The sequence below is a fragment of the Kogia breviceps genome, chromosome 17 (assembly GCF_026419965.1).
Source record: "Kogia breviceps isolate mKogBre1 chromosome 17, mKogBre1 haplotype 1, whole genome shotgun sequence".
Lineage (NCBI taxonomy): Eukaryota > Metazoa > Chordata > Mammalia > Artiodactyla > Physeteridae > Kogia > Kogia breviceps.
Genome location: NC_081326.1, coordinates 21,583,092 through 21,605,373, shown reverse-complemented (window position 1 = coordinate 21,605,373; position 22,282 = coordinate 21,583,092). Strand labels below are relative to the sequence as shown.

The following is a 22,282-nucleotide window of genomic DNA, read 5'->3' as shown; positions in this document are numbered from 1 at the left end:
CTTGTATGAAAATCAAAGTGGCCTGGGTGTAACTATAAAATGTCTTTCAAACAGCTGTTTGTGATGAATTTAATATAAAGTTCATGACAGAAAAATTTGCATTTCAGTTCCTTCTAGATAAAAAATAACCAAGGTAACTAATACTTTATAAATAGTAAGTACTACTTCCTAGAGGTTAGGCTTTTTTTTTAGCTCTTAAAGTTGCTAATTCATTTAATTTTCACTATAACTTTATGAGGTCGGTACTATTATTATCCTCCATTATATCTGAAGAAATAGAGGCAGAGGGTTTAAGTTATTTGTTTACTGACACCTGACTGATAAGTAACCAAGGTGGGATTTGAACCCACACACTTTGGCCCCATGTTCTTGGCCAGCACACCATATTTCTACATTGTTAGAAGGCTATCTCAGTAATCCCAACAAATGATGAAGGTAGATTAGACGATGGTGATAAAGTATCTATCTATCTATCTATCTATTATCTATCTATCTATCTATCATCTATTTATCTATCTACTGATTCTGAGAATAGAGTCAACAAACTTTTCTGATTTTTGCCTATGGAGTATGAGAGAAAGAAGGGGATCTAAGATGACTACCCGGTTTTTGGCTGAGCAATTTAAAGGATGGAAGTGTAAGAGAAAGGGGAGCAGGATTTGGGGGGAATATTAGAAGTTTTGTTCTGGGCATGTGAAGTTGAGGTGCCTATTATACAAATATATAAATGGAGATGTATGCAGTATATACAAATGAAGATGTTGAGGGTCAGTTGGCTATATGAGACTGGAGTTCAGGTGACAAATATAGATCTAAAAGTTTGGGAGCTGTACGCATATAGATGACGTTTAAACTTTGAGACTACTGTAGACCACTAAGGGAATAAGAGTGAAAGTAGATCAGTCCAGGGACTGATCCCTGTGACACTCCAACACTTAGAGGATGGGTAGAAGAAGAGGGTCTAGCAAAGGAGAAGAAGAAGCAGAAACACTGAGATGAAAGCCAAAAAAAAAAAAAATCTGGGGTAGTTAAAGCCAAGTGAACGAAGATGTCATGGAGGAGAGAATCATCAGTTATGTCAAGTAATAGGTCAAATAAGACGAGGGTTGAGTATTTACCGTTGGATCTGGCACCTGGAGATCATTGATAATTTGACAAGAATAGTGTAGGTATAGTAGAATGTGGGTAAAAGCCTTCTTGGAGAGGGTTCATGGGAGAAGAGGAGAGAAGAGATAGTGAGGGGAGACAACGCTTTAGGAGTTTTGCTGCAAAAGGGAGCAGAGAAGTATGTCAGTAGCTGGTGGGAAAAATAAATAGAAAAAAATTTGTAAAGTGCGAGACATAATAGCGTGTTTTTATGCTGACACTGTAGAAAGAAAAAAACGATGAAATAAGAGGGAGAGGAGAGGGCTTCCCTGGTGGCGCAGTGGTTGAGAGTCCGCCTGCCGATGCAGGGGACACGGGTTTGTGCCCCGGTCCGGGATGATCCTACATGCCACGCAGCGGCTGGGCCCGTGAGCCATGGCCGCTGAGCCTGCGCGTCTGGAGCCTGTGCTCCGCAATGGGAGAGGCCACAACAGTGAGAGGCCCGCGTACCACACACACACACACCTGCATTATTTTTACTTAATGCTTTACGTCATAATAATCATGAATATATATTTTACTTATTAATCGTATTTATTATCTGTTTACCCCCTCAAGAATTCATAAGTTTCATAAATTATATATTAAAAGAATACTGCATTGGGTTTCCCTGGTGGCACAGTGGTTGAGAGTCCTCCTGCAGATACAGGGTACACGGGTTCGTGCCGCGGTCTGGGAAGATCCCACATGCCGCGGAGCGGCTGGGCCCATGAGCCATGGCCGCTGAGCCTGCGCGTCCGGAGCCTGTGCTCCGCAACGGGAGAGGCCGCAACAGAGAGAGGCCCGCGTACCGCAAAAAAAAGAAACATAAAAAAAAAGAGGGAGAGGAGAGAATTCCTGGAGCAATATATCTGAGCTCGTGAGAGGAGATCGAGATGAGATGTAGCACACAAATGGAAGGGCTGGCTTTGGATAGCTCATCTGTAGTAATAGACAGGAAGGCAGACAAAAGTGTGGTAGGCGGATAGATGTGTCGGTGGGAGTTTGTGGAAGTTATCTTCCAGTTACTTCATTTGCTCAGTGAAGGAAAGTCATAAGCTGAGTGTGAGGAGAGGGGAGGTGGTATTAGAAGTTTGACGAGGTTTAAGAGAGGATAAGAATAAAATTAGAGTAATAAAGTGTGATTTCCTGGAAAAATTAAGGGCTCACTTGGAGTTCAAGTTCGTGAATTTAAAGAAAGACCAGTGAGAATAGCTGTGTGATTTCCACAGCTGTGTTCCTCTGCATGGGTACAGCATGGGCTAGATGGAGAGTTAATTTAGCTCGGGTGTGGGTTTGGCCAACTGAGAACGACACATTAAATGGAGGGAGTTGTAAGGATGTGTAAGAGAGAGATTGCAATAATCGCCCATGGAAAATAAGCTGGTAAGGAGGGAAGGGATGATTGAGAAGCATAAGGAACATGAACAGGTTCTATCAAGGACCTGGAGTCTCAGTGTGACTGAAGGATAGGAGTCAAAGTACTAAAGGGGTTCAGCTAGAAAAAGGAGGTGGTAATCAAAGAGTGCGATGATAGAAGGGAGATAATGGGGGGATTGTGATTATTGATAATAACTGATAATAATATGATTGTTGATAAGGTCTAGGGAATAACCAGGAAACTAAGTGACTGAGGAAAAGTTGAGGAGCAAGATCACGAGAGGTGGGCTTCGCTGGTGGCGCAGTGGTTAAGAATCTGCCTGCCGATGCAGGGGACACGGGTTCGAGTCCCGGTCCGGGAAGATCCCACATGCCGCGGAGCAACTGGGTCCGTGAGCCACAACTACTGAGCCTGCGCCTCTGGAGCCTGTGCTCCGCAACGGGAGAGGCCACAACAGTGAGAGGCCCGCGCACCGCGATGAAGAGTGGCCCCCGCTCTCCGCAACTGGAGAAAGCCATCTCACAGGAACGAAGACCCAACACAGCAAAAATAAATAAATAACTTTATTTTTAAAAAAAGATCACTAGAGGAGGAGAGGTCAAAGAACTCAGAGCAGAATGTGGGAGCTTCATCTATGTGGATATTATCATTAACACAGAAATAGAGTTGAAGAGAGTAACAGTGATCCAAGAACTAAAAATCATAGAGAAATGAGGGAACATGACCTCATTTGGGGGTTTGTAGTGAACCCCAACAATGAAGACAAGAGGTTGAATAGTCTGGTGACATGAGATGCAAGAGTGGGTATTTTAGGGACGAGTTAGAATGATCTGAATGTGGAAAACAACACACTCCTTGAGAAGCCTACAGGGGAAGCAGAATTCCCCCAGGGAGAGAGGGAAAGACATTGTTTCCATCGGGAATTTCCATTGGGAAAGACATTGTTTACTGGGGAATTTAAGGCTTAAAGGAGACAATGCACATACAGTATTCAGCACATAAATGCCAGGAATTTTTTTGTTACCAGACCCTGAGAACTGTGCCCTTGCTGTACTTTCCCATTTTGGAAGAGAGTTCAGTTTAGTTAGACTCCATTTCCTCAGGAACAAATGGGAACTTCAGGCTTCAGAGCCCTGGACTAGCTGCTGCTTTAAGTGGCGTGACTTGAGGGCAGAATCAGCAGCCCACGTGGTGTGACCTGCTGGGACAAGTGTTGGTTTCATGGCATGTTGCTGAAAGTGTTACCATTAAATTCCTAATTCAAGAGTTGCCTGCAAGTGATTTTTATTCTGTTTTTCTCTATGGTTAGATGTTTAAAAGTTTTCCCTTTTTTGCGGAGGTTTATTTTTCTGATCATCTAAAATAGTTTCATATACCTAAAGCTTCATTTCAAGCTCAAATAATTTGAAACCAAGAAGACACTATTAGGCTATAGAGGAAGGAAAGAAGAAGGGAACTCATACTAAGCGTTGGATATGCCAAGCACTGCGGTAAGTATTCTTCTCCTTTGAATTCATCGATTCATTTTGTTCATTCATTCATTAACTCACCAAAAGTGTGTGTGTGCACGTGTGTGTATTGAACCCTTGCTAAATACTAGGAATTCAACAGTAAATTAGAAAAAGACTGTCTGCTTTGGAGGAGCTTATGGTTAACTGAGAGAAACAGCTAAGCAAACAGAAATTATAATATAGTGGGATATATGTTAATAATAATTATGGAATATTTACTATGCACCAGGTGCTGTGTAAAGATCCTTTACTAGCTCATTTAATTTTGTCAACAGTCTTCTCAGACACTGCATTAATCATCTCATAACAATGCTGTGTTACAAACCATTTCAAACCTCGGTGGCTCATGGCCATAAATATTTACTTTTCTTGAATATATATATATATATATATATTTTTTTTTTTTTTTTTTTCTGTTTCAGAGTGTTGGCCAGCTGGGCTTGGCTCCAGGCTTTTGACTGGGTTCGGGTCTGCTCACGTGCCTACACATTCTCCTTGTTACAGCAGCCCCTCCAGGACATGTTTCCATGACAGATCATAGGAGCATAAGCTGTCAAGCCTCTGATCGGTTAAAGCCTTGACTCATGGCAAATCCAGTATTATTCCATTGGCCAAGGTCTGATGCGTAGTCAAGCCCAACATCAGTGGGTGGGAAAATGTACTCTGTCTTCCCCAGTGAGAGGTCCTGCAGTCACATGGAGAGAGTGAAGAGCTGAGACAATGATTCAGTCAACTATAGGCGTTGACTATGAGATCATCCCCAGCTTACCCGCAAGGACATTTAAAGAAGTTAAGCAACTTGCTCAGGATCAGAGAGCTACGGACCTTAATCTCCAGAGCCCATGCCCTTGACCACTACACTATTTTGCACAGGGTGCTTTGCGAGCACATAGGCAATGTGGCTCACCAAACTACTGGGGCGTGAAGTGTTCAAGGACGGATCTGTAGGGAAGGAAGGGACTGGAGCTGATCCTGAGTAGTATTTGGCCAGACTGGGAGTTTAGTAGCAAAGGGGACATTGGTAGTGGTGAAAGCAGTTTCACTGGAGAGGTGAGAGCAGACCACAGATGGTGGTAGGTTGAAAGGTGCTTGGGAAGTGAAGGAAGAGAAACAGGTTCTAGAACCTTGACAAAGATGGGTAGAAAATAAATATGACAATAGGATTGGAATAGGATAGAAGATAGCATGTTTTTTTTTTTTTCTTCAGAGACCTGAGTGCTTAATGCTAACCTGAGAGTTAGTAGAGAGGCCCCGTTGGATTGAAGTTTGGCTTCCAACACATCTTTGTCCCTCCATACGAGATGACCCCGCTGGATGGTGGGAGGTGAGGGACAGAGAAGAGTTGAATGTGACTCAAAAAAGAGGGAGAGAGGGACTTCCCTGGTGGTCCAGTGGTTAGGACGCCATGCTTACATTGCAGGGGGCACGGGTTTGATCCCTGGTTGGGGAACTAAAATCCCACATGCCGTGAAGTGCGGCCAAAAGTTAAAAAGAGAGAGAGAGAGAGAGAGAGAGAATCATTTCAATGCTAGTATGTGCCATTGCATATAACATGTAGTCTAGCTCAGTGTCTGTCATGTAACCTACAGAAATGAATTGATACATTTATTTAACTAGTATTTAGGAAACATCACAAGCAGGTTTTAAAGGACTTTCTGGAAGTCCCCATTAATTGAAATGGAATCTTTCACAATATTCCATGCTTGCGTCAGGTTAGTCAAACGTATTATTTCCTTTCATACACAAAAGGGTCTACTGGAGCCTCAGTCATGGGAATATGTGTGTTAGGAAAATAACTTTTAGAGGTAGTTGGCACAAGTATGTATGTGAAGATTTTAGTATGCTAGAATTTGTATAAGGCTGGTAACTTTTTGCTCTCTTATCTTTTAGAACAATGCAGATGACTGTAGTTCAAAATAAACCAATGGAAAAAGTCAATTTGCCTTTTCATATTTGAGATAAATAGTTCAGTTGGTTAGGTCAGGCCTCCCTCCCAAAATCATAGTGTTAAATGCTTTCTTTGCCTTTTAGGACTCAAATGAATTGAAAATACGTAAGCCACTCGAAAGCTGTTGAAACATTCCATTTCCGACTGGGGATGATGTGCTTGGCTATAAGTTACGGCGTGTGACGGTCAAAAGAATTTCAATTCATTAATAGTTATTAGCGAATAACAACCTCAGAGCTCAAGGACATAAAGCGAAAAGAGTTCACCCCATTCCTGATACATGTCTCTCACAGATGGGGCCTGAGCTCTGCTTTATCTTCTTCCAGGTCGTGGTAGCAGGGGGAAATTGGGCGTGGTGAACTGTGAATTTCCTCTTGAGTTTTCCACCTGGAAGGGGCACAGGTTACTCCCGTGAGCAAAGGAAATTACACAACCACGCCTAACTAGAAGTGTCAAGGAAGCAATCAATCCCAGACAAAAAGAAGCCCGAAATATTTAGTGAGTAACACTAATGACAAACAAATGGAAGGTATCCTAGCTGTCATTAGCACGGTTCTCTAATTCTGTCGGCCGTCTGTACTACAGGTTGCCATATCCTCTGTTTGTCCTTCCGGATTCTCCTTCTGCCTTTCTTCATCCTGCTCAGCCCCAGAGGCTGACTTCTACACACTGTATCACCTGGGCTCCCTTGCCCTCTGGTTTCTTGTTGGATTCGGCCACTGCAAGTCCTTGGCTACAGACGGAAGAGTAAGAGAAGAAGGTTACTCTATTCTGTGGCTCCTCCCTTGCCGGGCTGCATTTGTTAGAGGCTCAATTCCTCTCTTTTAGGTCAGAGCCACTGATCAGACAGCCTTCTTCTACAGCTACAACTTTCTCTTGGATCTATAGGCCACAGGTGGAAATGGCCTCTCTCTGGTGGTACACACTAGGTCCTTCACCATCCTTTGTTGGTTTCTTTTAATCTGCCCACATCCTCATAAAAGAATCTTCATTAAATATACTTCGCTTACCCCTTTATAGTAGGCCAGCTATTTCTTGCCAGGTTGAGGACTTATAATGTGAGGGCATGATAGTAAAGACGTAATGAGTCTTGGATCTACAAGTTTGGTGGGCAGGAAGCTGGCGAGGAGCTGCTCAGATCCCATGGAGGGCGTATTCTCCAATGCCCCAAGGGGAATAAAGGAACAGGAAGATCTGGTTAGGTGACAGAGCCAAGAGCCATGGACCGGGGAGCCCCTCTGTGGGAGTAGAATAGAGACAGAAGCAAGGAACGTTCCCTATCCCAAAAGAGGGGGACCCTCATAATGACTGGCCAGTGGGTCACCAGAATGTCTATCCTCAGTGAATGCCATGTATTCCCCATTGTTCCCCTTTAGAACAAGCTTGTTTATTGTGATGATCTGTCCCCATTTCACCACCGTATATTGAATATGTTAGGGACGATAACTTGTATTTTAAATTTATTTGTCTCTTGTCAAGAGGACTCACATCCACATCGGTCGGAAAGAGTACTGCGCCACCCAGAGATCCTGGACATTAAGCGTGACGTCATGAACAAGTGGGACTTGGCGATTTTATAGCTTAGGAACAGTGTGAGTGTACTTTACACGTGGGAAGGAGAGTCAACCTGCTCTTTGGTGACCAGTACGGGGGTAGTCATTGGTGCTGCTTACCAAATATTTCTGGCTTTCCTCCTTCTGGGCTTAACTTTTCCTGATCATTTGGCATCAAATGTGGTTGTATCACTTACTTTGACCAATGAAATATAACTTGTGCTACTTCTGGGAGGAAGCTTTAAGAGAGCCAGCACGTGATTGGCCATGTTTACACTTTTCCTCTTCTACGGTGGCCGGCAACGTTCCAGATAGAGGCAGTCCTTGTAGGCCTTTGGCCCCAGACTGAGCAGTGAAACAGAGCAGCGTCCACCGTGACTCTTGTTGGACATGTGCAGCAGGAGAAGGAAATAAACTTTTGTGGTTTTATTTCACTGAGATTTGGGGGGTTTTATTACAGAGCAAGCTAGGCTCTTGTGACTGATATTGTAGTGAAGATAATTCTAGACAGAGAGTACAGCCTATGCATGGGGGCCAGAAATTTCATGTCATTGGTATGTCAGGATGCATAGTTTGGTGTCTAAGGAAAATGACGTTCTTGAGAAAAGAGGGGTGTGTTGGGGATAATTTAATGTCACGTAAGGAAGTGCAGATTTTATTCTGCTGGCAAAGGGGAGGCGGAAGTAGAATGTGGGAGAGACCTGAGAGACCTGAGTCTCCTCCTGTAGAGGAGACTGGCGCAGAAGAGACTTCTTCGTTGGCTCCTGTAAGAGTCTAATAGCATCCAAATTAGGGCAGTGGTTATGAAAGCAGAAAAGCAAGGAATAAGGGGCAACTTGGAAGTCAAATCAGTGCTGCTTGATGGGGACAGAGAGGAATCTAAGATGATCTGGGATAATTTGGGGGCGCTTGAGGATGTTAGTTTTGCTTCAGGCTCTGTGTTTGCCTTAGAAGTTTCCAGCAAGTTGCCTGATTAGAAGTCAAGGACCCTTGTCCTGTCCAGCCTGGGAATGCAAGAGGTGATTGCTTGCTAAAGTCAAGGGTGCCGTGTCTCCCTTCTCCTTCTCTCCCTCAGTGGGAGGGGTGATGGGAGGGGTAGAGTACGGCTATCAGTGCATTTTTACTTCTGCTTTCTCCTCTGAAGTGTTGTAAAGTCTGGTGCCTGATCCAGGGAAGAGAATACCGTTTATCAGTCCTCCACTGTTTCACACATTTTTGAGAGTAGAAGAGGTAAGAGGAGGGTGAATCTTCAAATCAGTGGGGATTATGTGAGTTTTCTTTAAGGAACATTTCAAAGTCATAGACACAATTTAAACATAATCCTGAGGAAATCCTAAAGGCTTAATCACAGCTTCTGGCCCAGTGGAAGCCCTTCAAGTAATGTTTACTGAATTAAGCAACATAAAAATCAGTGTGAAAGTAGAGTTTATTTTATGCTAATCAGAAGCTCTGATGGACTTCTAAAAGGAAGCTCATGGAATTCATGTTTTTAAGGATGTGTATCAATGGTTGCAGTGTTAGATGCCCACAAATAAAGGATATTCAAGATAGGGACCAGGTGGCCTCCACCTTAAACTTGGCTTGTTAGCAATCCTATGGACAATAGCTCGGTTTGCTTATTCATAAGTCTGTGTGGTTTCGGTGATTTATGATTTTCTACTAAAACTGGCTGTGGTTCCCTTGGTCCTGCAGTATCCATCTGGGTCACTGACACGCCCCCGCTGTGTCCATGTGTTTACTGGCAGTGCAAAATTCGGCAGTATGGCAGGGAAATCACATTTTAACAGGCTGGGGAAGGCGTCCTGTGGCCGCGTGGGAGAACGTGAGGCGGCGCCAGGAAGCTTCCAAGCTCTTTGAGAGGGGCCCTCTCCTGCAGAATTATCAGTCTAAACCGGTGGTATCTCCTTCAGTTTTGAATGTTTTTAAGGGGAACAGATTGAAGCCCTCTCCTGCTGTGTTGGACTCGCAGAGGGAGAGAGAAAAGTGATGCTTCCTGCTACGCCAGAAGGGAAGTGAATCGGCAGGGCCCTGGTTTCCTTCAAACTCGAATTACCGTCTTTGCTTCTGAGATTGCCTAATCCAACGGCCACCCTTTTAAAATCTGAACTCCAGGGTCCTGACACACGGAGGGGGCAAGAGAACAGACCAAACCTGTATTAGTTCACAGAACTCCAATTCTTTATTAATCACAGCTTGCTCACAATGACATACAGGAAAATAGCACTAATGAAGAGTAAATATGCAGGCAGCAACCTTCGGGAGTTGGGAGTTGGGGGAGAAACGACTTCAAAACCGCGATAGGTACTTATGGTGGGTATCTGTTGATTCTCTCAGTTGGCACAAACGCCCTGCCTAGCCCCCTTGACCGCATCAGCCCTCATAGATGGAGTAATATATATAAATATTTTTTTAAATAGGCAGGATTGCCTCACACTGGGGAAGAAAGACCAGCTTAAGTGAAAGTCCGCAGTGTTTGTGATTTTGTTTGCGTGTGTGTTTGAATGCAACAATCAGCTCACAGTTTCCAAGTGGAAAAATGTTCAGTAGCATTGTGTACTTGTACTATAGGTAAGAGCTTAAAATGAACATCATCAATCATGGCATCCACAAATAAGCCACCTGACACATTAATTCATTCCATCAAAAGAACTTAAAGTAGAGAATAAGCCCACTTCATGAAAAGCGATTTCACGGCTGCTTGAACCATTTGGGTTAGGATCTGTGTTCAGCACTTTAAAAGGTTCACCTTTTTGCTTCTACCCAGATTGATCTCAGGTCTGTCTTTTTCATCCATCCCTTTCTAAAGCCAAAGCACATTTGTAGCACATAATCCAGTAGAAGCAGAAGTAAATGCTACGAGGAGTGGTTTTTCTTAGCCTGGTTTTGTAGTTCCTAGGCAGTTAGTAGATTATGAGCGGACAAATGTGGTGATTCGTGTGGAGTTGTAATGCCTGTGATCTAGGTATGGTCTCAGTCAAGTTCAGAGATTACCAAGCTGTCTAGGTCAGTAGGCAATGGTGGGTTTCTAGCACCAAAGGCTGTCTATTGACCTCATTTTTCTGTTGGAATGAAAAGGGCAGGGAATGGAGTCAGACATGGGGAGCTCCAAAAAGAACAGACCTAGCAAATTCATTTGAGTGGAAAGACACAACATCAAAAGCCTGTTACAGGACATGTAAGATTATGAAATAACTTGCATAATGCAATACTTGTATTTTTTAACAAAAATGTAAGTATTTACAAAATAAGATCCAAGGTATTTTTTAAACATCAAGCAAAACATTCTGCAAAGAGACCGCATTGATTTTTTTTTTTTTATTTTTGATTCTGTTTTTTGTTTTTTATAATGAGTTCTTTTTAAACCATGTCATACATTTCCCATACTGATATCGCATGATCCATTATAATATAGGCAGGGGGATTTACTAATGGTGGGGCGTGCCATACCCTCCGTCGCTTCAGCCAGACAGTTCGACCTGGAGTTCCTTGTTCCTGCGCACCTCCGCAGCATGCCTCTCCTGAAAAACACCGAAGCGAGAGACATCAGGAGCCTCGCCGGGTCCACAGAGAACTAGGAGGGCCCACCCACTAATTTGGCTACTATGCGCTTCACTGGAAGTAACCCTCTTTAGGGTCTACCTTTAGGAAATGTTCTCATTTCAAAGAAAGGAAAACGTGGAACCCAATAAGGGTCACATTACAGAAGATCATAGAAGACTAATAGTGTCTAAAAAATTTTTATCACTGTATTTGATTAAAATGATGAACAAAAGATCATATGATTAACAGAATTTTTTTAAAAATTTAAATTTTTTGATTAAGAGAATTTTTTTTTTTTTTTTTGCGGTATGCGGGCCTCTCACTGTTGTGGCCTCTCCCGTTGCGGAGCACAGGCTCCGGACGCGCAGGCCTAGCGGCCATGGCTCACGGGCTTAGTTGCTCCGCGGCATGTGGGATCTTCCCGGACCAGGGCACGAACCCGTGTCTCCTGCATCGGCAGGCGGATTCTCAACCACTGCGCCGCCAGGGAAGCCCTGATTAAGAGAATTTTGACTCTTAGGACTACTGTATAAATCCAGAGAATAGCAATCAAATATCATACTGTCTTCTCTATCATTTTGAATGGTGTTTTTCCTTTTCCCTAACATTTTAAGGGATTTATAACTGCCAGTGGACACTTTGGGAGGAGGAGATGCAGGAACAAGACTTTTTGTGTACTTCCTAGATTCTTAACTCCTTATTCAAGGTCTTTCAAAACTTGAGTCCAAATGACCTCTCCAGTCTTACCCTCCACCCTTCTCCTATGCCTTCTTGATTTCTTGGTTTAACGGAACTGTCTTTTCATGCTCTTTTCAAGCTTGAGATTCCTAGTCTTCCAGCTCCATCCACCAGGATAGTAAACAGACTCTTTAATCCCTGTAGCTTGTCTCTTTCTCCGTGAAGACTTTCATGAGACTGAAAACTATCTCACTTTCCATTTGAAAACCTGCATTAATCTTACCTTTTTATGTGGCAGCTGTTTTATTCTAACTTGTGCTTCGGTCATTTCTGTTCTTATCTCATCAGCTCTCTTAGGCAGATGCTTATTTAGAAGCTCGCTGAGGGCCAGGGCTGCATTTTTTCACTTTTGTTCCACTTGCAGGGCCTAGCAGGTTCTCTTGCACATAGTGCATGATCAATAGATGTTTATTTACATGAGGATCTGGGGCACTAAACTCGACTTGGGAACTAAACTCTCTGAGAAGGGAACTGATAGGAAAGGTGGAATTCTATTTTTAGTACACAGTTCTGCCTTGGATGATTATAAGCACATGGTCTTGCCTATCATAGGTGATAAATAAGTGGGTGTTAAATTGAAACTGATTTTTTAAAATATTGTTATTAGTATTATTTATTTTTCTATTTAGAATATTATTTATATTGCTATTTTTTTTCCCCTGCAGCTCCAGAAATTTCTTGTGGCTCTATAGCAGGGGGTCCCCAACCCCCAGGCCACAGACAGGTACTGGTCCGTGGCCTGTTAGGAACCGGGCTGCACAGCAGGAGGTGAGAGGCAGGCGAGTGAGCGAAGCTTCATCTGTATTTACAGCCCCTCCCCATCGCTCGCATTACCTCCTGAGCTCCGCCTCCCACAAGATCAGCGGGGGCGTTCGATTCCCATAGGAGCGCAAACCCTACTGTGAACTATGCACGCGAGGGATCTAGGTTGCGCGCTCCGTATGAGAATCTGACGCCTGATGATCTGAGGTGGAGCTGAGGCGGTGATGCTAGTGCTTGGCAGCGGCTGCAAATACAGGTTATCATTAGCGGAGAGGTTTGAGTGCACAGAGACCATAATAAATCAGCTGCTTGCAGACTCATATCAAACCCTATGAGTGAGTGGCAAGTGACAAGCTGCATCTTACAGAGTAGACTGGACGTAAGCAACACACTTCGGGTGTCACTGTCTCCCATCACCCCCAGATGGAACCATCTAGTTGCAGGAAAACAAGTTCAGGGCTCCCACCGATTCTGCATTATGGTGAGTTGTATAATTATTTCAGTATATATTACAATGTAATAATAACAGAACTAAAGTGCACAATAAATGCAATGCACTCGAATCATCCCCAAACCATTCTCCACCCTCCGCCCTGGGTCCGTGGAAAAATTGGCTTCCACGAAACTGGTCCCTGGTGCCAAAATGTTGGGGACTGCTGCTCTATAGATTCCTTCAGTTCAGAGGCAATGATCTTGACCAGCTATAAAGTAAATCTTATCATTGAGCTCTATGAATCTCAAGGAGTCTCTGCTTATAGGTTCCTTATAATACTAAGTGCATTTATTAGGCACTTCATATGTACCAGTTCTGCATAGGTACAGATTTTACCTGTATTAATTCCCTTGATCCTCAAAACAATCCTGTGATGGAGGCACTATTCTGGTGCCCATTTTACAGATGAAGAAACCGAGGCACAGAAAGGCTAAGTCGCTTGCCCAAGATCACAAAACTAACAAGCAGCAGGGCTGAGGCTCCAACCCAGGGAGCCTGGCTATACAGCCCCCATTCAACCACTGCTATGTAGCCTCAATGTGAACGTGAGGAGAACATTTTATAGTTGTGTGGAAAAATGTGTCTTTTCAAATGTCGGTTCTGGGAGAGAAAGGCATGTACAGCCCTACATTTCCTTCAAAGTTACAGAGTTAGAGTAAACAGGAAGTTGATTCTAGAGAAAGAGTTTAAAAGCAATTTTATTTAATTGGTTTAAATGAGCTTTTTGTCTGTATTCAAAAGCCATGAAGAGAAGAGGGAAAAAGCATGTATAGAGAAATCATGTCCTGTGTGGAAGTGTCACAGGGGAACTAGCATGAATGCAGTTGACTCTTCTTTCTTTTTGTTCTGCTATGGTGAGGAAAAAGATGCCATAAAATCTTTTTCTCATGCAGAAAGAAACTAATTAGTAAGACCTGAGCTCTGACAAAAATTGAGAGAAAGCCCAGACCATCACTATGTTAGGAAAAAAAACAGCCTCAAGTCTAAAGATTCATATAAACTCAAATTTATAATATAACAGGAAAGATTATAATCAGTATTATTAGGCTACTTTGGAGCACACTTCTTATTCAGCTCAAAATTAGTTGCAAAGAAATGGATTTTGCCATAGGGAAGAACAAATATAATCTGTGAGCTTGAGATAACATGAAAAAAAAAGGAACTTTAAATAAATGCTGAGCTTCTGGGAAAAATATTGCTTATTTTCAGGTATTTTAGTAAATCTATTATTTGAAAGCCTTACATTCAAATCATCAAATATATACTCAAAATTGGAATGTAATTTTGTATAAAAATGTGGGAGAATCAAAGGCAGATATGCAGGAGGCGTGTAATTTTCAACATAGTCTGTTTTTTTTTAATCAGCAAAATGTTGGCAATTGTCAGGCCTTGAGTAAGAGGTTATTGAGGAAGTGGTGATACTCTGAGAAAGTGCATCAAGAGGCCAAGTCTATTCTTTGACAATATTCATTTCATTATTGAGCTTCTAATGTTTGCCAGTCACTGTCAGACACGCTGGGTTAGACGGAGTGAAGCAGATTGAAATTTACAATGTTCTCTACAATTTACCCCCTTGCTCCCATCAATATAATAGTACTTAAGCACTTGTATGCAACTATTCTTTTGATATGGAAAAATGTAGAAGAGATGGTTTTAGGAAAAAATTCTGATTCTTGGAGAAAATGTGATTAGAGAGATTTCTGTACTGGAAGCGAAGAAATATGAGGTCTTTCTTTTACTTTACCTTTTAATATCCCCTTCACCTCACTAGGTATCAAATCTTAACAAAGGACTTGAACTAGATGACCTAGGGTATCAATTCCAATCCATGAAATCCTATTATATGAGTATTTAAATGCAAGATGAGATTCAACATCATCAGAATCCTTCTTTTTACTAATAACTATGAGTTTGCAATACAAAACAGGAGTCAGGAGTGAGTCGGGAGTGCAGGAAAGCACATTTTCATACACGAAGATGATGTTGGTTATGGGAGCACAGTCTACATCCAATGCCACCGCCAAGTCTGCTTACTGTGCAGTGTTTTAGGATGGCCAAAGTTACAGCTTTAGCTTAGTATAAAAGTTTGGAGTCAAAAAGACATGGGTTCAAACCGAGACTGTGTGATCTGCTTAGCTTTGTGATCTTGGCCAAACAGCTTAACCTCTCTAAGGACCAGGTTCCTTCGATGTGGAATGGGGATGATAACAGTATTTCCTTCTAGGGCTGTAGTTTGGATTAAATTCCATAGTGTGTGTCAAATGCCTGGCCTACAGTGAGAAATCAGTGAAAGCTAGTTTAATCCTCTTTTTCCTTTCATTATTCATTTATCAGACATATTCCATAGGAAACAGTTACACAAATAGCATTCGTGAATCAGAATGATAAAGAAACAAAAGTCAGATGAGAAGAATGAAAGGTTACAACAGACGGAAATTGATAATGGTTGAAATCTCTATCTAAAGAGTTATATATCATCAAAATCGTCTCTTAGAAAAAGAATCACAGAATGGTACTCCCTGAAGAAAAAACATTTTTTATCCTTTCTATATCCAGATTATTTTGCGTATGTCTTTAGCCTTCACGCAATTAAGAAAAAGGAAACTGTAAATCATAGCTAATGTGATATAGGTGTGGCTAACAAGGAAGAAGAAGGACATGGAACTCCAATTTACTGATCCATTTCTCAGACAGGTCCTGGTCCACGTTCAAAGGTTGTAACTGGAAGTACATTTAAATGTTTGATGTTAACGGTATATATTTAATGAACGTATCTACTGTCAAAATGATTATACCTGCTTTAACTGATTTTTCAAAATTAGCTATTCACTACAGTTCCTGGTAGGGTTTGATAAGAGAGCTGCTACTACCCAGGGTTCCAAATGGGTCAGGTGGTGAATTTTCTGTGGGATACTGTCTAGTGGGTTTGGAGAAGAAGGACACGTGGGAGAAGGAGAACGTGTCTCTTATCCTTTCTGTACGGTGAGAATAGGTATTTCCTCTCTCTGTGTCTGTCTCTTTCTATTTTTTAGAAATAGAAACTCTAAGAATAAGAACATTTTTAATTTTACTGCAGTGTCAGTCATAATCTGCAGTGTAGTCATAGACTACAATTTTGAGCCCTGAGCATGACTATTTATGTCACTCAATTTGAGTGACTGAAACAGATCAGACTAATGCAGGTCTCTGTGGCACAGGCATCTCTTTGCTCACACCCTCTTCATTTGATTCTTTTCTATATGATAAGTTGGAGTGCTGAGGTGAAGCGCTAAGGAAACAGAAACGGAAATTTAAAAAACAGTGTAACATTCAAAATTGTACTGAGCACAAAGCTAATACGTGTCATGTGGTCACTAAATGTATCATCATCATCACAGCTACATTTATTATCATTAATAATTATTAACTGAATGATTAATAAACTAGTCATCATAGGGTATGTTCTCATATAGGAGATAGTAGAAATTGTGAGAGGCGTGAGGAATCTTGGGAATAGAATAGAGAGAGAGGGGCCATGAGCTGAATTATGTACGTATGTATGTATGCAAAAATATTTGTTGAGTTCTTCCACATTCTAGGCACTGTGTGTTCAGTGGTGAACAATACAGACACAGTACCTGCCCACATATTAGTCACATGTTAGTGTTTTTATATTTTTATAGTTGCTCATTTATTCAATCAATGAATAGTAATATATGTTAAAAAAAGAGTGTAACATTATTGTTGAAGGAAGAAAGAACACGTTTACGGAACAAAAAAAAAATCAAAAAGATTTAAATATCATTCATGACAACATAACAAGACATATTTAAGAAGGCTTTAGCTCAGTGCTTCTCAACCCTGGCTAAATATGAGTGCCTATGGGTAAGCTTTAAAAATAATGCTGATCTCTGGGTTCCGCCCCAGACAGCTACATCAGAAGCTCTCATTTTAAAGAGCTCTTCAGTAGGTTCTAAAGTGCAACTGGGATTGATTTTGCTTTAGGCTTTCAGTCTTATCTAAAGGCTTTGGGCTAACATGGCTGGGACTCTGAGAGGTCTGTGGGAATTCATCAGTGAATGACACTGAGGATACCATCGTAGCCACCATCGAGGGACATGCTCTGCTCAAATGCTCAATTCGATTAATTGAGGAGGAGGGGGACTGAGGGCTGGGTGGTAGGCAGATTGCTGCAAAAGCTCACGTGGAATTGTATCACATCTCTTGGCTAATCGGTAGGGCCAGTGAGGGCTGTCAAAATGGTGGGCACTTAGTGTGGTCGCCTCATGACTATCTCACTAATAGATGTCATTTCAGTAATAATCATCTTTTGATGTGGGAGATTCCAGAAAAGCTTATGTTATATTGGCAGTTTCATGCACTTTCAGCATAATTATTATTATTGATCCTCTTTTTAATTTCTAACTTCATTGCAGTAATTTCATTCAGAAAAAGTCACAATAAAAAACTAACTCTGTCTTATTTTAGGAAGAAGCAAAGTAGTTTTGGTACATACAAACACATATACCATATGTCAACAAAAAATCTACAATCTACTTAAAATGCATCAAATGGAAGTAAAGTTAGTATGCTCTAAGGAGTATCTCCACTTTACCGAGAAGATAACAGATCTTGGCTGTCACTGGTCAAAGATTCTATTAGATTTGAAAAGTGTCTCTTTAGCTATGGAATACCAGGGAAAATGTGGCCCTAAAAATGATGTGGGCTGCATCATTCAGCACAGGATAAAATGCTGTCAGCTGAGATTTACATCAGAAAAAGCTACAAACCGCTACTTCTCAAACTTGACTGCATACTGGAATCATCTGGAGAGTTAAAAAAAAATATGGATGCCTGGGTCCCACCCGTGGAGATTCTGCAGCTTGATGCCAGGAATATTAAGCATTCCACAGGTTGATTATTTCCAGGACAAACTGTATGTATGCATGTATGTAGACATGCAAGTGTGTATGTGAGTATGTATGCATGGAGGTTGGAGACCAATTCTGGGTGAGAGTGAGAAGAGAGAAAAAAGGAGCTGGCCAGAGGGGTGGGTGAAGAAAAATACACAGAGAAAAATAAATTGCCCATTAAAATCCAGCACTTCTGGAAATAATAGTTAAATATGCAAATTTTATGAACTATTTTACAACTGAAATCAAGAAGGATCTGCTGTGTTTTGAGTATGTGTAATTTTAAAAAACAGTAATGCTCCTGGATAGCCTTGGATTGATACGTCTTTTTAAATGTTATTTTATTTTTTAAAAATTTAATTTTATTTTTTTATAAGCAGGTTCTCATTAGTTATCTATTTTATACACATCAGTGTACATATGTCAATCCCAATCTCCCAATTCATCCCAGCACTTGGATTGATATAAATCTTGCACTGGATATTAAAGGTCTAATTGCCAATCCTGGAATAAGATCAGCATGCCCCATTCCTAGCAATGCCATTTGCTTTTATTTTTCTAGGGCCTAGGATGAGAGATGAAGGTTGATTCACAATTATCCTGAGTAAAAGATACAGTGGTTCTGAGAGAACAATTTCTAGAGGATTTCCGGGACTGTTCATCCTGACTGATGGGAATAGTTATATGTTCAGGTTGGTGAGAAGAAAGGCACCAGGATGCCAGAAATTGAGTAAATGAACTTCCCCTACTAGCTTTTAGTGTAGATTTTCCTACATGGAGAGAATGGGCTTTCTGCTGTTCATAAATATTCTGTCCTTTTCTGACAAATATGTTTTTCCAAATGTATGGAAATATGTCCAAATATATTTTGACAAAACCTTTACAGATTTAATATTATATATTAATTATTAGACTAAATATTAAATCTATTATTTTACTATATATTATTGTCATTTATAACTGATTGTATGAAATATTTAATATTTCCAATTTAATATTTTTCCAGTAGATGGGTTCCTAAGATTTGTACCGAAGTCTGTTATACATTTGAAAAGCAGGAATCAGCCTCCCTCAATCTTTTCACCCCTGGAAAATCTGACAGAATTCCAGCTTTAAGTCCTACTCCCATTCCTCAACCATGTTGCAGTGCCCACTAAGGCCATGCCACCCCGGGAAACCCTGCCCATGGGGTTAGGTGCTTTCTGCACCTGCAGCAGAGATTGATTAAGCCTCTGGTGCCTGGGCATTTGAGAGTTCATCTGGCCGTGTTGCATATGAATGTGTGCATCTGCTCAGGACTCTGTTATGATTACCTTTTCCTGCAGACGTTCAATAATAGCAGCTAGATTAGCCTCACGATTTTCCTTAATTTGTTCCATCTTCAGGATCAGCTTCTCCTCTGCCATTTTGCTGAAGTTGTTGTTCTCCTCCAAAGCCTTCTGGAGGACCTCTCGTTCGTGTTCCCTCTTCTCTGCCAATTGTTTCAGCACCTGAGCCTCCTGAGACTGGGGAAGAAAAACATATCCAGCTTAGAATCACCCAGACACAAACCTGGTGGAATAATGGTCCACTGATTCAAGACAGCATTCTTTGCAAATGAATAGTACTTGTAGCCTTGGGCACTGTTGTCAATTCCCTGCTCATCTGCATGCCTTAGAATTTTCTATAGAATGTGGTGGGTGGGGAAATGTAGTGAGCTGAATTTTCAGCTGTGAGTTTTTTTGGACAGATTGTTTTAGAAGAAGCATTTTACCCTCCTGGAAGAGTTTTGGTTTTCGTAAGTTGCTGCTAAGCATTTATGCAACAGGGAATGCTGTAATTAATCACCTGATGGCAACATCCATGGAAGCCTGAGGAAAATAGGTGAGGATTGGGGCACGTTCCCATCTTTTTCCTGCCTCATCGTTTCTTTTTTGTTTGTTTGTTTTTTTTGCGGTACGCTGGCCTCTCACTGTTGTGGCCACTCCCGTTGCGGAGCACAGGCCCCGGACGCGCAGGCTCAGCGGCCATGGCTCACGGGCCCAGCTGCTCCGCGGCATGTGGGATCCACCCGGACAACCGGGGCACGAACCCATAGCCCCTGCATCGGCAGGCGGACTCTCAACCACTGCGCCACCAGCCCATGCCTCGTTGTTTTTTTTTTGTTTGTTTTTTGTTTTGGCAGTATGCGGGCCTCTCACCGCTGCTGGGGCCTCTCCCGTTGCAGAGCAACAGGCTCCGGACGCGCAGGCCCAGCCGCTCCGCGGCATGTGGCATCCTCCCGGACCGGGGCACGAACCCGTGTCCCCTGCATCGGCAGGCGGACTCTCAACCACTGCACCACCAGGGAAGCCCATGCCTCATTGTTTTTGATCAGTTGTAGGCTAGGCCCTGCAATGAGCCTTTCAACTTTTCCCAAATTGTTAAATTCACTTTCTCATTTTATTCCATGCCCACCTCTGCTCTTTTTTTTTTTTCATGCACCAAATTCTCTTTGGAGACTTTGGGAACAGAGCAAACTTCATCTGCATATGGCCACAGACAACAGAAAGTCCTTTACTGGCCCCGTCTTGAATATGCCAAGGCCACCTGGGTCACCTGTGAAACCCTGTGATTGCTCAGTGATTACAGCAGAAACATCAAAAACCTGTGTACCCACTCCTGCACGTCCCACACATTTCTGTGCACTGTAATTCTCCTGTAGCATCAGGAGGCTATACGGTTCTATACGTTAACAGTCAGAGGGGTGCTTGATAATTATGCCGAGGCCTGATATCCACCCACGAGATTCAGACTCTGCAGTTCTTTGGTAAGACCCAGGAAGCTACATTTTTTTTTTTTTTTGCGGTATGCGGGCCTCTCACTGTTGTGGCCTCTCCCGCTGCGGAGCACAGGCTCCGGACGCACAGGCCCAGCGGCCATGGCTCACGGGCTTAGTTGCTCCGCGGCATGTGGGATCTTCCCGGACCGGGGCACGAACCCGTGTCTCCTGCATCGGCAGGCGGATTCTCAACCACTGCGCCACCAGGGAAGCCCCTGGGAAGCTACATTTTTGATAAGCATCCCTAGTGATTGTAATGCAGGCAGTTCACAGCCTACTTTTTGAAAATCTCACTGGCATGGGCTTTGGTGTCAGGCCTGTGTTTAAGTCCTAGCTGTGTCAATGAGCCTGGATATATTAACATCTTTCCACATTCATCTTCTCCACAATTATGCAGCTAAGAGAAGTCTTACCCAATACTGAACTATCCAGGTTTAAGACTAAATTATTACACATCCATAGTTCCTGGGTAATTCCTTGGGATCAGCTGGTCCTCTGAGGTGAGGCTTTACAGGAGTAATTGTAAATGTGAATATCTAAACAGTGGGAGATCAAACAAACATTTCATGGGCTAAATATTGATTACCATTAAAAACATTAATAGGGGGCTTCCCTGGTGGCGCAGTGGTTGAGAGTCCGCCTGCCGATGCAGGGGACGCGGGTTCGTGCCCCGGTCCGGGAAGATCCCACGTGCCGCGGAGCGGCTGGGCCCGTGGGCCATGGCCGCTGAGCCTGCGCGTCCGGAGCCTGTGCTCCGCGACTGGAGAGGGGCCACAACAGCGAGAGGCCCGCGTACCGCAAAAAAAAAGAAAAAAAACATTAATAGGAAGATATTTCAGTTGATGGGAGTGGTCGTGGGCCCTTTACTGGAGAGATTGTGATGTATAAACAATACGAAGTCTGACAGGGAAAGAAACTTTTCTTTAGATACAATTCTACAGGAATTGTAAAATCAGACAGCCTAAGAGTCTCTGTTGATGTGGTTATTCTGAAGTTTATCAGGAATATGTCTAGTGACTCATTGGAGATTAAACCAGACAGTTCTGGGAACCAGCCCCACTTCTTGTTTTAACCCCATAATCGTTTCACTGACATCTTTAGTGGACCCATTTCATTCTTGCTTTGTTATAACTTGCAAAAAATCTACCTTGAAAGATGATAAAATGTTAACACAAAGTAAGTTCAAGATCAAATGGAGCCTTTCTGGAAGAAACATGAAAAAATATTTTCTAGTTAATTCATCCTCCTGCATCTAGGTAGGACTATTGGTAAAACATCCTACATTGATTTTGCTTATCTACTGCTCTCAGGGCTACTAAATTGTGACACAGGGAGAGAGAGACTGACTAAAGGTGTGTGTGTGTGTTTAAAGTTTCCCTCTGAGAAAAGTCTTCATGAAATTATTTTTTTCACATATGCATAAAGATAGTAGCTATCTCATAGGACTATTTGCCAGCATCAAATGAAGTAATGTCTGCTAGGTATTCAGCACAGTGTCTAATAATGAGTAAGTTAGTGCTGAGCAAACGGCAGCCATTA

The 22,282-nt window shown here is 42.3% G+C and overlaps 1 protein-coding gene across 1 annotated transcript in view; it reads right to left on the bottom strand.

Moving 5' to 3' along the window:
* Positions 1-9,674: 9,674 nt before the first annotated feature.
* Positions 9,675-22,282, bottom strand: part of STMN2 (stathmin 2) — a 54,465-nt gene continuing 41,857 nt past the window's right edge. The window contains exons 4-5 of the mRNA XM_059042436.2: positions 19,257-19,448; positions 9,675-11,036 (exon numbers count right to left, since the gene is read on the bottom strand). Coding sequence (XP_058898419.1) covers positions 10,977-11,036; positions 19,257-19,448 — 252 coding nt within the window. The 3' untranslated portion in view covers positions 9,675-10,976. The remainder of the gene's footprint in view (positions 11,037-19,256; positions 19,449-22,282) is intronic.